The sequence below is a fragment of the Bos grunniens genome, chromosome 19 (genome assembly GCF_055505025.1).
Source record: "Bos grunniens cultivar Pamir isolate PY7600 chromosome 19, Bosgru_T2T1.0, whole genome shotgun sequence".
Taxonomy (NCBI): domain Eukaryota; kingdom Metazoa; phylum Chordata; class Mammalia; order Artiodactyla; family Bovidae; genus Bos; species Bos grunniens.
The window spans coordinates 17,896,979-17,912,503 of NC_141183.1; the positions used below are offsets into that span (position 1 = coordinate 17,896,979).

A 15,525-nucleotide genomic window follows, 5' to 3' on the forward strand; every position below is an offset into this window, starting at 1 on the left:
CATAAGCAGTAGCTTCAGCTGAAGAGAGAAGTGATAAACAGAAGAATAGATCTAAAGAAATCACCCAGAATGTGGCACAGAGAGATACAGAGATGGAAAGTATGAAAGAGAAATTGAGATAACAGAACTAAAATAAGAAACCCAAATAGAATAGTATAGAGGCAATATTCAAAAATAGAGTGGCTGAAAACATTCTAGAATTGATTTTAAAAAAACTTAGATTTATAAATACCTAAATTCATGTAGCCCATGAGTTCAAATGGGAAAAGTAAAAATTAACTTATATGTAGATGCGTTGTAGTGAAACTGGAGAATGCCAAAGCAAAAAGAGAAATGTCTTAGTATTAGCAATGAAGAAATGATGATGACATCCGAAGAGATATCCATTATGTTGACAGTAAAGTTTTTAACAATAGCAAGAGAGATCAGAAAACAGTGGAAAGATATCTTCACAGAGCTAAGTGAAAATAACTGTCAACTTAAAATTTTATATCCAGTTTAATTCTCATTCAGGATTAAGATAGAATGAAGGTATTTTTTCAGATAAAGTCTAATAGAATTAACTATTAGAAGCTTCCAACAAGTCACAGAAGCTTGTTGGAAGAATGTGAAGCAGGATGTACTTGAGACTGAAAAATATTGAACCCAGAAGGAGTGGATTGGGTACTAGAAACAATGGTGAGCAATGAAATTGGTGAAAATGTAGATAAAAATTTGGAACTTTAACTTCTGGTAGTTGCAGATTAGGTAATTTAAATTGTGCCTGCCACTGAACACTACCAGAAAGGCTCAACGAAAAGTTTTATTTATTTATTTTTTTGCTTGGAGGCATCAAGAGCGTACAAGATCTATGGGGAGAATGGAGGCCCAGGGGGAAAAGGTCCCAGAGTATGGGGTCACTGTTCCTCTGGAGAAATGAGCCAATTCTGGAGAGAGTTGCTAAACAGCTCTGTAACCCTTTTGACTGGCTAGTGAGTGAATGTAAGGGGAAAAGAGATTAGAGCCCATGGCCCACAAAGAGGGGACTCTTGATGAACCTGCTCACTTTTGAGTTGGGACCATGAAAGGCTACACCATAGGAGCAAATGTTAACCAGAAGTAGACATGTTCTAATAGAGGCTACAGATAAGCTTTGAATTGTGTCATTCTCTAAAACTAGTCTGAGGGTTCCTAAACGATTAGTGACCCCAGCATTTGACAGAATTGTACATCCTTCCTGGAGTAAGATAGTGTCATGTAAGGTCATAAACTGCTTCTGTAGTTTGCAAATGCAGTGCCAGGCTTATAATCAAAAGGAATCAGATACACAAAGACGTGAACACACACAAAGAAAAACAAAAGATGATAGAAATTGGGCCTCAAGATATTGGAATTCTCAGATATAGTATTTTAAGTATACTTACCACATTCAGAGAGAAAAAAGATTGAAAATTTTGGCAGAGCATTGGAAAATGTTACAAAAAAAATCAAGTGGAAATTCTGAGAATGAGAAAGTAAGTAAATTAACTCACATTGAAGCAACAGATTAGACACATCCAAAGAGAGAATTAGTGAACCAAAAGATGTTAAACAAAAATAACCAGAAACAAAGGATGAAAGGCAATAGAGATAAAACCATGACAAGGTCTAGTGCACATATTTACATTTCCAAAAAGTCAGGAGAAAGAGAACAGAGCAAAAGCAGTATTTGAAGAAAAAGAGGTTTAGAATTTTCTAAAACTGATGAAGAACATCAGTCCATGGGTTCCAGCATATGAACCTCAAACAAGAGAAATACCAAAGAATTCTGCATGTATAGATGATCATTATTAAACAGCTGAAAACAAAAAAAAAGAGAAATCTTAAAAACAACTAGAGGAAAAAAGTGAATTATTTTTCAATAAGCAGAAGTAGATGGCACTTGTCTTCTCAGTGACTTAGCTGGTAAAGAACGTGCCTGCAGTGCAGGAGACCTGGGTTCAATTCCTGGGTTGGGACAATCCCCTGGAGAATGGCTACCACTGCAGTATTTTGGCCTGGAGAATTCCATGGACTGTATAGTCCATGGGATTGCAAAGAGTCGGACATGACTGAGTGACTTACACTTTCACACTTTGTCTTCTGAACAGAAACGATGAAAATCAGAAATCAGTTAAACGCCTTTTTTTAAGAGAGTAACTTGTCAACCTAGAATTCACAGTCATATAAATATACAATAAATTACTGTATTATAATAAAAGTAAACAGACTATGGCAACCTATGGACTATATAGTCCATGGAATTCTCCAGGCCAGAATACTGGAGTGGGTATAGCCATTCCCTTCTCCAGGTATCTTCTCAATCCAGGGATCAAACCCAGGTCTCCCACATTGCAGATTCTTTACCAGCTGAGCCAACCAGGGAGACCCAAAAATGTTGGAGTGGGTAGCCTGTCCCTTTTCCAGTGGATCTTCCCAACCCGAGAATTGAACCAGGGTCTCCTGCATTGCAGGTGGATTCTTTATCAGCTGAGCTACCAGGGAAGCCTGGCTGTACACATAGCTATTCATATTTGTAGATATCACAAATGAACGTTGAGCAAAAGAAATCAGACAAGAAAGGATCATCTGTGCTGTATGATTTCATTTATATAAAGCTCCACTAAAGTATAGTGTTTAATGATACGTGTTCCTTACTTGGTAAAACTATAAAGGAAAGAAATAGTTACCATAAAAATCAGACTGTGGTGCCTTTGAGGCATGATGGGTGAGGGGTGTTGGGGAATGGTGGTAAGGAGACACTGCCAGGATGCTGGCACTATTCTAGTTCCTGTTAAGGTTACATGGATGCTCATTTTGTGACAATTCCTTCAGACATACATACACATTTGGGGAACTTTCCCTCTGGGTATGCCTTATTTCACAATAAAAAGGTTTAAAAGAGGAAAATTTAATAAGCTTTCAGTGTACAAAATGATAATGATGATCAGTACATATATATTTTAAGGATAGAGCTAAAATACAGAACAAACCATGTGGTAAGTGGGTTGAATTCATATAGGATCCTTGTATTATTTGGGAAGAAGATGCTGATGTTAATTAACATAAAACTTAAGTCATATGTTTATATGAAAATTGTATATAGTTCTCAAGCTTTTCAAGGCATGAGGGGGAGCTGAGGAAGGAATAAATATAACTCAAATACTTAACAAGCAGGAAGGGAATAACATGACTCAAAGTGTGAAGACACTGAAAATGTAACTTTAAAAAAAGATTTAACTTACAACAGCAGTCAGAATGATAAGGTAACTAGGATTAAATCTTAACAGGAAAAATAAAGGGTAAAATTATAAACAGTTTTGAATTTTCAAGAGCTAGTAAATGGTAAGATAGAACATGTTCATATGGGAATCCTAACATATCATAAAAATGACAGTTCTGCCCATATTAATCTGTAAGTGCTTTTCCAGTCAAGTGTAACATGAATTTTTTGGAATTTAACAACTTTTTAATTTGGATGCTTGAAGTGTCATGGAAATTTTGGAGAATAATGAAAACTTACTTGTTCAGGTATCAGAGCTTACTGGAAAGCTGTAGTAATTGAAACAATTTCTTTTTTCCTACATTTTTCTTTTGGGGGAGGGCTGTGCTGGGTCTTTGTTGCTTCAAAGGCTGTTCTCTAGTTGCAGTGCATGGGCTTCTCATTGCATGGCTTCTCTAGTTGTGGAGCGTGGGCTCTAGGCATGTAGGCGTCAGTAGTTGCAATCCCTGGGCCCTAGAGCGCGGGCTCAGTAGTTGTGATGCACAGGCTTAGTTCCTCCACAGCACATGGGATCCTCCTGGACCAGAGATTGAACCGTGTATCCTGCATTGACAGGTGGATTCTTTCCCACTGAGCCACCAGGGAAGCCCGGTAATTGAAAACAGTTTTATATATGCATGTAAAAACAGACCGAAGAAACTGAGGAACATAAGAAGAACTTATTATGTGAAAAGTGGCAATACAAATCAGAGGGGAAATAGTATACTGTTCCATAAATGGGACTGAGATCATTGTCTTTGTGGAGAAAGATAAAGTGTAGTCCTTATCTCACTTCATACAAAATTACAAAATGGATTTGCAAAAAACAAAATTAAAACTTACAAAAGAAAAGTTTTAGAAATATAGGGAAAAGCTTTAAGAATTGATGCTAGGAATGAATTTCTTTAATACAGAGAAATCAAAGACATGGAAAAAAATGTTAATTTGGTTACATTGATATAAAGAAAATTCTTTGTCAAATTACACTAAATACAAATGTCTCAAACTAGAGAAGATATTTAAAGTCCATATAATCCACAAAGAATTGGCATCTTCTATAATGAATTCTCTGTAATAACTCCTATATAAGAAGTAAGAGGCTCTATATAGTCAGTAAAAACAAGACCGGGAGCTGACTGTGGCTCAGATCATGAACTCCTTATTGCCAAATTCAGACTGAAATTGGAGAAAGTGGGAAAAACCACTAGACCATTCAGGTATGACCTAAATCAAATCCCTTATGATTATACAGTGGAAGTGACAAATAGATTTAAGGGACTAGATCTGATAGACAGAGTGCCTGATGAACTATGGATGGAGGTTCCTGACATTGTACAAGATACAGGGATCAAGACCATCCCCATGGAAAGGAAATGCAAAAAAGCAAACTGGCTGTCTGAGGAGGCCTTACAAATAGCTGTGAAAAGAAGAGAAGCGAAAAGCAAAGGAGAAAAGGAAAGATATAAGCATCTGAATGCAGCGTTCCAAAGAAGAGCAAGGAGAGATAAGAAAACCTTCCTCAGTGATCAGTGCAAAGAAATAGAGGAAAACAACAGAATGGCAAAGACTAGAGATCTCTTCAAGAAAATTAGAGATACCAAGGGAACATTTCATGCAAAGATGGGCTCGATAAAGGACAGAAATGGTATGGACCTAACAGAAGCAGAAGATATTAAGAAGAGGTGGCAAGAATACACAGAAGAACTGTACAAAAAAGAGCTCCACGACCCAGATAATCCCAATGGTGTGATCACATACCTAGAGCCAGACATCCTGGAATGTGAAGTCAAGTGGGCCTTAGGAAGTATCACTATGAACAAAGCTAGTGGAGGTGATGGAATTCCAGTTGAGCTCTTTCAAATCCTGAAAGATGATGCTGTGAAAGGGCTGCACTCAATATGCCAGCACATTTGGAAAACTCAGCAGTGGCCACAGGATGAGAAAAGGTCAGTTTTCATCCCAGTCCCAAAGAAAGGCAATGCCAAAGAATGCTCAAACTGCCACACAATTGCACTCATCTCACACGCTAGTAAAGTAATGCTCAAAATTCTCCAAGCCAGGCTTCAGCAGTATGTGAACCGTGAACTTCCAGATGTTCAAGCTGGTTTTAGAAAAGGCAGAAAACCAGAGATCAAATGGCCAACATCCACTGGATCATGGAAAAAGGAAGAGAGTTCCAGAAAAACATCTATTTCTGCTTTATTGACTATGCCAAAGCCTTTGACTGTGTGGATCACAATAAACTGGAAAATTCTGAAAGAGATGGGAATACCAGACCACCTGAACGTGCCTCTTGAGAAACCTACATGCAGGTCAGGAAGCAACAGTTAGAACTGGACATGGAACAACAGACTGGTTCCAAATAGGAAAAGGAGTATGTCAAGATGCACAAACCCCATGACCCATGAGTGCTCTACTTCAAGACAACTACCCTAGAGAAATACTCTTGCACTTATGCACAAAATTACACGTATCAGAATGTTGGTTGTACTATATGCAGTTGGGGGAAAAGTAGAGACATCTTGATTCTTCCCAGTAGGAAATAGAATATCATCTTAGACATTAAAATAAATAACAGATGTATGTGGGCCAATATGAATAACACCAGAAACATAATAACATCGTTTTTTTTTAATCTAGTACTATTAAACTGTCATTTTCTACTTTTTCTGATTTTTGTTGGCGGTAAAAATAAGTTTTAAACATTGCCTTTATAACAGCCCTTCTACTGCTTCAGATCTATTTGCTGGGTGTTTAATCATATCAGTTTTACCCAAGGTGGTTTTCTCCCCTGCATTCCAATAAGTTCTTGTTCATATTCAGGTTTCCAGCTGTCTCAGCTGCATTGGGTCCTAGTATATTACTGCAAGTCTAATAACTGATCTCAACTCTTCGGACAGTCCCGGAGCCAATTCAGTTTTGCGTTCATCCCTTGTGTCCTTGTGTCATTTGCTCAGTCGTGTCTGACTGTTTGCGATCCCATGGACCATAGCCCCCCAGGCTCCCTGTCCATGGAATTCTCCAGACAAGCATACTTGACTGGGTTGCCATGCCCTTCTCCAGGGGATCTTCCTTACCCAGGGATCGAACCCAGGTCTCCCACATTGCATTCAGATTCTTTACCGTCTGAGCCACGAGGGATTTCATTCCTAACACTACAATAGTTTTTGTTTCAAATATCTTTGTACAGCTCAAAATACCACAAAAAATAGTCATTACCATTTCTATCTGGATTGAAAGAACTCCTTTTTAAAAATTACTTGTAAGTTGATTTACAGATCATTTACAAACATAAAAATAAAGGGAAGCAAAGACTATTAAACTATTTAATAAGAGCTTAAATATAGAAAACTAAATTTTTATCCCATATTTTCTTGATTTTGGAGACATCTATTGACTGATCGATAGATACTAATATATATCCAAAATGGGCAGGACCCTCTGAATGTAACTGTTCATCAGTTGTCATGCATGAACTTGTACACTGATTGTAAATTTCAAATGATATCCCTCATAGATTATAGTTTATCATTACTTCTGGTTCTTCTACTTGTGTCATCAAGACAATACTTGAAGAATTTTTTTTAATTTGGCTTATAATTTTTTTGAAAAGAGGATGGCCATCAGACACTATAATTGCAAAATATTTTTATTTTTAGGTTTGTATACAGCTTTTTAATGACCAGTCTAATTTTTTAATGTCTACATCATCTATTTCTTCTTGGTATTTTGTAATACCTGCCTTCAGCATCTGTTGTTTTATTCATCCTTGAGTTTGAGACAGTTTATTAGGATACCATCATCTAAAGGTACATAGTCAGATTTACTCAGATGATCCATTTCATCATCTTTCTTAGCATCTCAGGTGCTGCTATCTCACTCTTGGTATTCATCTAGATTTATCCAATAGCAGAATGTTTTCCTCTGTTGATTTTCTTTTCTTTGCCGTTACAGCCATAGAATAAAAAAATCTGAACTGTGTTCAGTTAAAGCTAAAATCATGCAACAAAGATAGTGGATGGTGTCTAGACTTCTTTTATACCTTTTTGAAAGCAGATATAATACTTTGGGCCACACAGTAAAAATGCTGAAAATTGATGTTATCTGATATTTATTTCACTATTGCATCATCCTTCAGAGAAATACCTCATTCTTTCATTTTTTTATTATTTTAATCTTTCTTTAGCATAATTAGGACTAATTGATGAGTAATGATGACATAATTTCTAGAATGTTGAAATAGCATAATATATCTTGTTGCTAAGTCACTTCAGTCGTGTCTGACTCTGTGTGACCCCATAGACGGCAGCCCACTAGGTTCCTCTGTCCCTGGGATCCTCCAGGCAAGAACACTGGAGTGGGTTGCCATTTCCTTCTCCAAAGCATGAAAGTGAAAAGTGAAAGTAAAGTCGTTCAGTCATGCCCGACTCCTAGCGACCCCATGGACTGCAGCCTACCAGGCTCCTCTGTCCATGGGATTTTCCAGGCAAGAGTACTGAAGTGGGTTGCCACCGCCTTCTCCATAATATATCTTAGATTTATAAAAAAGATCCAATGGATCCATACAATAATTGCAAGATAGAATGAATTTTATTTTATTTTATTTTGACTGTGCTGCATAGCTTGTGGGATCCTAGTTTGCCTATCCAGGGATCTCACCTGGGCCCAGTGAGTGCAGAGTCCCAATCGCTGGACCACCAGGGAGTTCCCAGAATGAGTTTTGTTCTATTTTTTAAAAAACATGATTTCTGAAACTTCTCTGGTGGTCCAGTGGTTAAGACTCTGCACTTCCAGAGCATGGGGTACAAGTTCAATAACTGGTTGGAGAACTAAGATTCTACATGCCATGGGGCATAGCCAAAAAATAAATAAATAAATTTCCCCCCTTTTTGTTCCTGTAGCAGACTTCTAGGGGAAAAAACATGCGATATCAATTTTTATAAATACTAATACTGCTTAATAAAGAAAATTAAAAATAAAAATTGTGTTTCTAATGGACTCTAATGGTATACTGAGGATTAAACATCAGGTGCAGGTGAGAAGCATTTTATAAGATCTGTTGTGAGAGTTTCTACATAACCATGTAGGTATCATTGTTGCTGATTTGAAACTTGCAGACAGTTTAAATATGACACTTAATAATAAAACTGAGTTGGCAAAGAATTTCTAGGCAGGTATTAATCATAGCTAGGTTTTTCTGATATACTTTTCTCAATTCTTACACCCAGAAACGGCTTGGTGTATTCAGCTAATGACCCCATGGAGAGTATATATGTGTTACATAATAAAGAAAAGCATCACCTCTGTGATTCTGGACGGACCAGGCTGACAAAGACGAACACTTGCATATAGGTCAAACTAGCTAAATATAGAACAGCCATTTTCCAAGGCTGTTGCCAGGGGCTCAATGGCATCAGCTGTTTCTGTGGGGGAAGACTTTGCAGATAAGAACAGAGCTAGAAGTCAGTGAATTGAAGAGGATTGCATTATGGAACTTTAAACTTTTTGGTAAAGGGTTTATTGATGATTCAACTATATTAATCTGTGAACATTAATCTTGACATCTTCCTTACCCAATTCCTAATTTATTACAATAAGAACTTGCCTTTATTTAAATAACGCACCTGTAGAAATTGATGTTATTGTACTCCCTAGGTTGGGGGAGGGGACCTGATGACAAGTCTCAAGATTAGCAAGGTTCTGAAAAGGTCAGAATTGTACTGAATTATGTTTAGGGAAGATTGCTCCTGTGATCATTAAATCAAGCACAGTGTTCTTATTGTCTCTGGCTTCCCTTCCATACAGATGATTTTTGAGGTTGGACTGAGAAGGAAGTCATGATTCCAGTGGTAACATAAGGCACATTGACAGCAAAATTCATACATTATAACAGCTTTTTGTTTTATGCTGTATTGACAGACAACCTTGAATAAAGGTGTCTTTAAAAAAAATAGCATAAAATCTCACAGCTTTTCAGTCACAGACAGGAGTGTCCTTGTCTTTTATTGAAGACAACAAGAATTAATACTGTACTGTCTAGAATTTTTTGGCAAAGCTAAGACTGTAGTTTCAATTCTTCATTCTCTATTTTCTCTACAGATAGAAAGGTGAATAGGTTTTGGTGTTGAAGTTTTTTTAAGCAACAAGCTATCATTTATCTTTAGATAACTGTTCAATAAATAAGGCAATAACTGAGAAATTAAGTTATTTTTTCAGACTTTAGTTTTAAAACATTGTGGAAGGAGAACAATTTGTAAGTTATATTCCGGAAAAAAAATATAATGAAGCTTAGTTAAATTTTGAAAACCTTGATGAACACATGACTGTCATCTTGCATAAGAATGCATTAAAGAATGAACAGTATTCCAAATAATGAATAATAGAATGTGTGATAAGATGTTATATTTTTTATTATGAAGTAAAACTAACTTTTCTGAATTTTATGAATTTTGATGTGTCCCCTTTTATGAATTTTGACGTGTATAGTTTCATGTAATCACCAAAATCTAGATGCAGAACATGTACATCACCTCGCAGGATTCACCTGTGCTGTCCCTTTGCTAATAACTCTTGGTAACTACTAATCGGTTGTCTATCCCTATACTTTTGTTTTTTCGAGTGTCATATAAATGGGACCATAGTATGTAACCTTCTGAGAATGGCTTCTTTCACTCAGCATATTGCCTTTGAGCTTTCATCTTAGTTGTCACATGTATCAAACATCCCTTTATACTCTTGAGTAATATTCCATCATGTGGATGTACCATAGTTTGTTTATCCACTCACCCGCTAGAGGGCATTTGGGTTGATTCTAGTTTGGGGCAGTTACGAGCAGAGCTGTTGTAAACCCAGGAGTGGACTTGCTTGATCATACTATGTTTTATCTGGTTTTTATTTTTTTTAAGTATATATTCAGGTGTGTTTTAGATCCTTTCCAATTTCCTTCAGGTCATTTTTAGAACCATTTTTCTTCCTCCTTCTGATACAGCATTTCATCTTTCATCTTTGTCATGTTTTCCTGATCCTGTTTTCTTTGGGTTGACTTTACTGGAATCATCTTCTGGTACTGTAGCCCAGAATCTGTCTGGCTTTTATATTCCTCCAGCTTAATTATATGATTCATCTCCTTACAGAATCTCATTTGCTGCTATACTCTGCCATTTGTAGGTGACTTTCACATCTATCTTTCTATCCTCTTTTGTTCAGTTTATATCTTGTTATCTGGAAGACATTTCTAACTAGATGTCCTGTTAACACTTCAGTCTTCTCATGGTAGAAACTTAAAAAAGAATTTTTTTCCCTTCCATCTTTTCCCTTCTGAAGCTTTCTTATCATAATCACAGGTAATTTATTAACGATTGCTGTTACTTCCCCTTTCCTCTTGCAGGCAGTAACCAAACCTAAGACTTTTGTTTTTCAGTCATCACTGCTCCTGTCACCAAAAGTCTCTTAAAGAGTGTGTTCACCTCATTTACGTTCCAGTGTTTCTCGCTGACCTTCCAGCTGCTTATTTCTCCTTTTCCGTCCTAAAGTCAGGATTAAAATCATCTTGTATAAAGAGCATTCTGCTTTTGCAGTTGTGTGTGTGTGTGTGTGTGTGTGTGTGTGTGTGCGCGCGCGCGCGCATGTGTGTGTGTGTGTTTGATCTTCTCTGCTTCATTAGAAAGGCCTGTTTCTGGATTTTAGTCCCTCTTGTGACAGTACTGTAATTATTGTTTCTCATGTTAGGTAAATTTTATTATCCCCTTTATAGGGCCTGGATTTCCCCCTTAGCCTTCTGCTCAAGTGGCCCTGCATGCATCTGAATTCTTATCTGTTAGTTCCTCTCTTTCTCCTTCTATTTGCCTTTGCTCAGGAATAATTTCTCATACCCCACAAGAAGAATACCTGTTGTGTAGGAGGGCACAAAGTTGTGCTTGTAGATAATATGATTGTCCACATAGAACATTAAAAAAAAATCAACTAAAAAAAGCATAAATAAGAGTAAAGTGTCAGATATAAAATAAATACAAAAAATTATTATCATTTCTACATATATACTGTTTCTGAAATATAATGTGAAAAGCCCATTTCATGATTGTAACCAAAAACCATAAATAGGAATCTTCAAGAAGAAATTTATATGACAAAAAGTACAAAACTTTATTGGGAGACATAAAAGCCTTAAATAGTTGGAGAGATATATTTAGAACTGAATAAACATGTCAGTACTTCCTAAACTAATTTAGAGATTAAATCCAATTTCAGTCAAAACTTGGCTTTTTGTTTGTTTTTAGTTGGAGAACGTATTTTTACTCTAGTAGAAGGATTCTAATAATCATGGGGCAGCAAACGTGGTTGAAAGTAAGCAAGACAGTTATAATAAAGAAGAAAAAGGTATGGAGAGAAAGAGTTTGCCCCAGCTGCTACTGTCCATAGTATAGGCTGAAAATACCTATCATATGTAAAAATATAAAGCCTGATAGAAATAGTGTCTTGATGAAGAAAGGATTATTGAGTCAACAATTTTGGATCAGCTAAATATTTGAAGAATTACTTGGATTCTTGTGTGTGTGTGCTCAGTCACTAAGTCGTGTGCAACTCCTGTGACTCCATGGACTGTAGCCCTCCAGGCCCTGCTGTCCATGGGATTTTCCAAGCGAGAATATTGGAGTGGGTTGTCATGTCCTTCTCCAGGGAATCTTCCCAACCAAGGGATCGAACCTGCATCTCTTGCATTGGTGGGCAGATTCTTTACCACTGAACCACCTGGTTTGTATCATATATAAAAATTAAACTTCAGATAGATTAAAGAATTATACATAAAGTAAAAATTTACAAGAGAATAAAATGTAGGTGACTACCAGTGTCTGTAATAGGGGAAGATTTTAAAGATAAAAGTAACAGAAAACATCATAAAAATAAAAATTGATAATGTTGGCTGCTTAAATAGTAAAAATACATTTTTAAAAACCCTTTCATTTATCAAAAATATACCATGAGTGAAAGTCGTTCAGTTGTGTCCAAGTCTTTGCTACCCCACGGACTATACAGTCTATGGAATTCTCTAGGCCAGAATAGTGGAGTGGGTGGTCTTTCCCTTCTCCAGGGGATCTTCCTAACCCAGGAATCAAACCAGAGTCTCCTGCATTGCAGGTGGATTCTTTACCAACTGAGCTATCAGGGAAGCCAAAATATACCATAAGTAAAATTAAAAGGCAAATGGCAAACTGGGATAAAATATGTATAACAAATACAATAATACCCTTAAATGTATAAAGAATTTTTATATATTGATAAAAATTATTAAATCCCAACAGAAAAATGTGCAGAGGACATGAACGAGTAATAAGAGAAAAGTTGACAATGGTAAAAAATATATATATATATGATTTTAAAAAGTACCAACCCCATCAGTAATTAGACAAGTGCCAATTAAAAATGATTGAAAAATACCATTATTCATCTGTCAGTTTGGGAACTACTTTTTACTTGTGGGGATATATCAAGATAGGCAGTGTTATATACTGTGGTAGGATTATTATAAAATGATAAAACCTATCTAGAAAAGATTTGAAAGCCTATTTCAAGAGCATTAAAATACTCAACACACCTTTTAACAATTTGCCTTCATGAAGTATTGTCAAAGATTTCAATATAAAAATGTTCATTGCAACAGCTTTTATAATGCAAAAAACTTAGAAATTACTAAGTCTGTGACAATAAAGAATTAATGTGGAATAGAGGAATTATGAAACCAGTCATACGATGAAATATAGGGGCATTAAAAATTGTATAGTTGTATACATTGTAATATAAAAATTATAATGTATACTTATAGGCATGGGAAAGAGCTTAAAATACTGATACCTGAACTGAAAAAAGGAATGCAAACTTTGAAGTAGTACCAAATTAACATCAGTTATTTCTTGCTAGTTGATTTTGGATGATTGTGATTTCTTTACATTTTTTGGTATTTTTCCAAGTTTTTATAGTGATCATGTATTTTGCAGTTAGAACCAAACATAATAAATTTAGATTTTTAAAGAAGAAACAGTTAATGTTCAAGCAAATGAAAGATGTAATGAGTTTCCAATTTTTTAATTAAGATAAATTAAAAACAAATCTAAAGAATGTTAACAGCATTTATCTTTAAGTGATATATTGATAATTTATTTTTAACTTATTTCTATTTGTTTTATAACTTTTGCTTAGTTAATATCTAATACTTTCATAATCAAAATTTTGTCTATTAAAAAAAATGATATCCTTACTCGAGGTTTAGTGAATACCAGTCATATTTAATTTTGAATCTCATGGCCATCATTGATTTTGTCCATGTGTTGTTATATTTAGGTTATGTTTATTTTCACCTGTTTGTTTTACTAATTCCTAATGGTTTTAAAAAAAAGTCTCTACAATGCACTTCTGCCTTTGGTTCCTGACAAGAGACTTAATTACTTAAATATAAATTGCTAGAAGGTTCGTGATAACTTAACCTAATCACTGTTGGCATTTAAAAGTATCTGCATCTATTAGAAGTTCAAAATATATAAACCGATTTCTTTTTCATCATGACTCTATATCCAACAAAATAAAACAAATCACGATGTAGAGGAAACAGCACCTGCTTGACTGTGTTCTTTTGATAAATCATGTCGCTTTTCTCACTTCACTGTTCAGAAGAAGCAATCTCTTTTCATGTGATATAACTGGGTATGAATCAAGTTCAGTACCTTCTCCCGTTTGTCCAATTTCCAGTCCACCTCTGAGTGGAGTTCCTCTTTAGCTATATACTATGATAAACATTAAGCCTACTGCTTTGGGGGCTATCCTCTCACCAAAACTCAGGGAAAATGGGAATGAGTTGAAATTCATGGAATTAAGAAATGTTTGAGAGTTCTTTCAAAGAATGAGGTAAGAAATGTGTGTGAATGAATAGGTATGATGGATATTCACTTATATCAGTATATAGTGTATGTTTTCATTTTATTTCTGTTAAATATGAGGTCTGGAATGCCTTTTCATTTTGCAGAATTCTTAGACTGCAGTTCCACCTTTGAGAGGGCAGCAGCCATGATTATACTTGCTATATTTAATAGTCAAATGGAGTGAAAGCTTTGTTTTGCTTTCTTGATTGCCTTGTTTAATAATATATTCAAATTATGACCTTTAATGTAATTTCTTCCCTTACTAGCTTGGTGCTAACAGTGGTTTGCACATCATCATCTTTGATGAAATTGATGCCATCTGCAAGCAGAGGGGGAGCATGGCTGGTAGCACGGGGGTTCATGACACCGTTGTCAACCAGCTGCTGTCCAAAATTGATGGCGTAGAGCAACTGAACAACATCTTAGTCATTGGTATGTTTGCTTGATTAAAAAAATAAAGTACTGTGATTTCAAAAATATTAGATACACAGATTCTAAATTCAGATTTGTGTAGCTTGTAATTTTATATGTAATTTTTGAGTGTAATTTTTATATGTAATTACATATAAAATTTACCTGCAATTTTATACAAACATTTTGGCCAATGTTGCCAAATTAGAATCAAGTGATATTGAAGAATTTCATTGTTTTAATGTCTAGCCACAATAAACAAACTCTGGGCAAACTCTAGGCAAAGTTGGGCAAACTCCGGGAGATAGTGAGGGACAGAGAAGCCTGGCATGATGCAGTACATGGGGTCATAAAGAGTCAGACGCAGCTTAGCGACCGAACAATAACAACAAGTCACAAGAAGACAAATGAAAGATGAGTTCTAGTGACTCATGGCTTTAAACTTGTAGTTAACAGATGAAAAAGGCAGCACTGTGTAAGTGGTGGCTTTCACATTGGTTTCTGTGGGCCTCCAAGGGTCCTCAGAGGTTCTTCAGGTTCTGTGCAGGCCAGGGCAGATCGTGCATCCCTATTATAACTTACTTTTAACTGCTTATGTACTGAAGTTCTTCTTAAGTTGACTTTGAAAAAAAACACAAATTATGCTATTTATGAAGGTTGAACACCTTTTGCCTACAAAAAAGGGAAGGGATCTTGAGGTCAGATAGATGTTCACATTGCCCCCCTCTCACTTTGACAGCTTACCTACGCCGTTTGAACCTAAAGTTTTCTTTTTAAATATTTGATGCTTTCATTACATTTATATTCCACTGGTGTATACAGTAGTGAAATACTAAGGCAAAGTCCCCAGATATATTTCTTAGGTTAAGAACAAATGGTATTTTTGAAAATCATTGCTTTTCTATTTGACTTTTTTAAAATTGTCCTCTTAGCTTGTCAGGGAAA

General features: G+C 35.8%; 1 protein-coding gene across 5 annotated transcripts in view; it reads left to right on the forward strand.

Moving 5' to 3' along the window:
* NSF (N-ethylmaleimide sensitive factor, vesicle fusing ATPase) overlaps window positions 1–15,525 on the forward strand; it is a 150,319-nt gene that overhangs the window by 79,456 nt on the left and 55,338 nt on the right. For all 5 annotated transcript variants that reach the window (XM_086357213.1, XM_086357209.1, XM_086357212.1 and 2 more), the window contains one exon: window positions 14,436–14,601. In XM_086357213.1, the coding sequence (XP_086213339.1) occupies window positions 14,436–14,601 (166 nt within the window). The remainder of the gene's footprint in view (window positions 1–14,435; window positions 14,602–15,525) is intronic.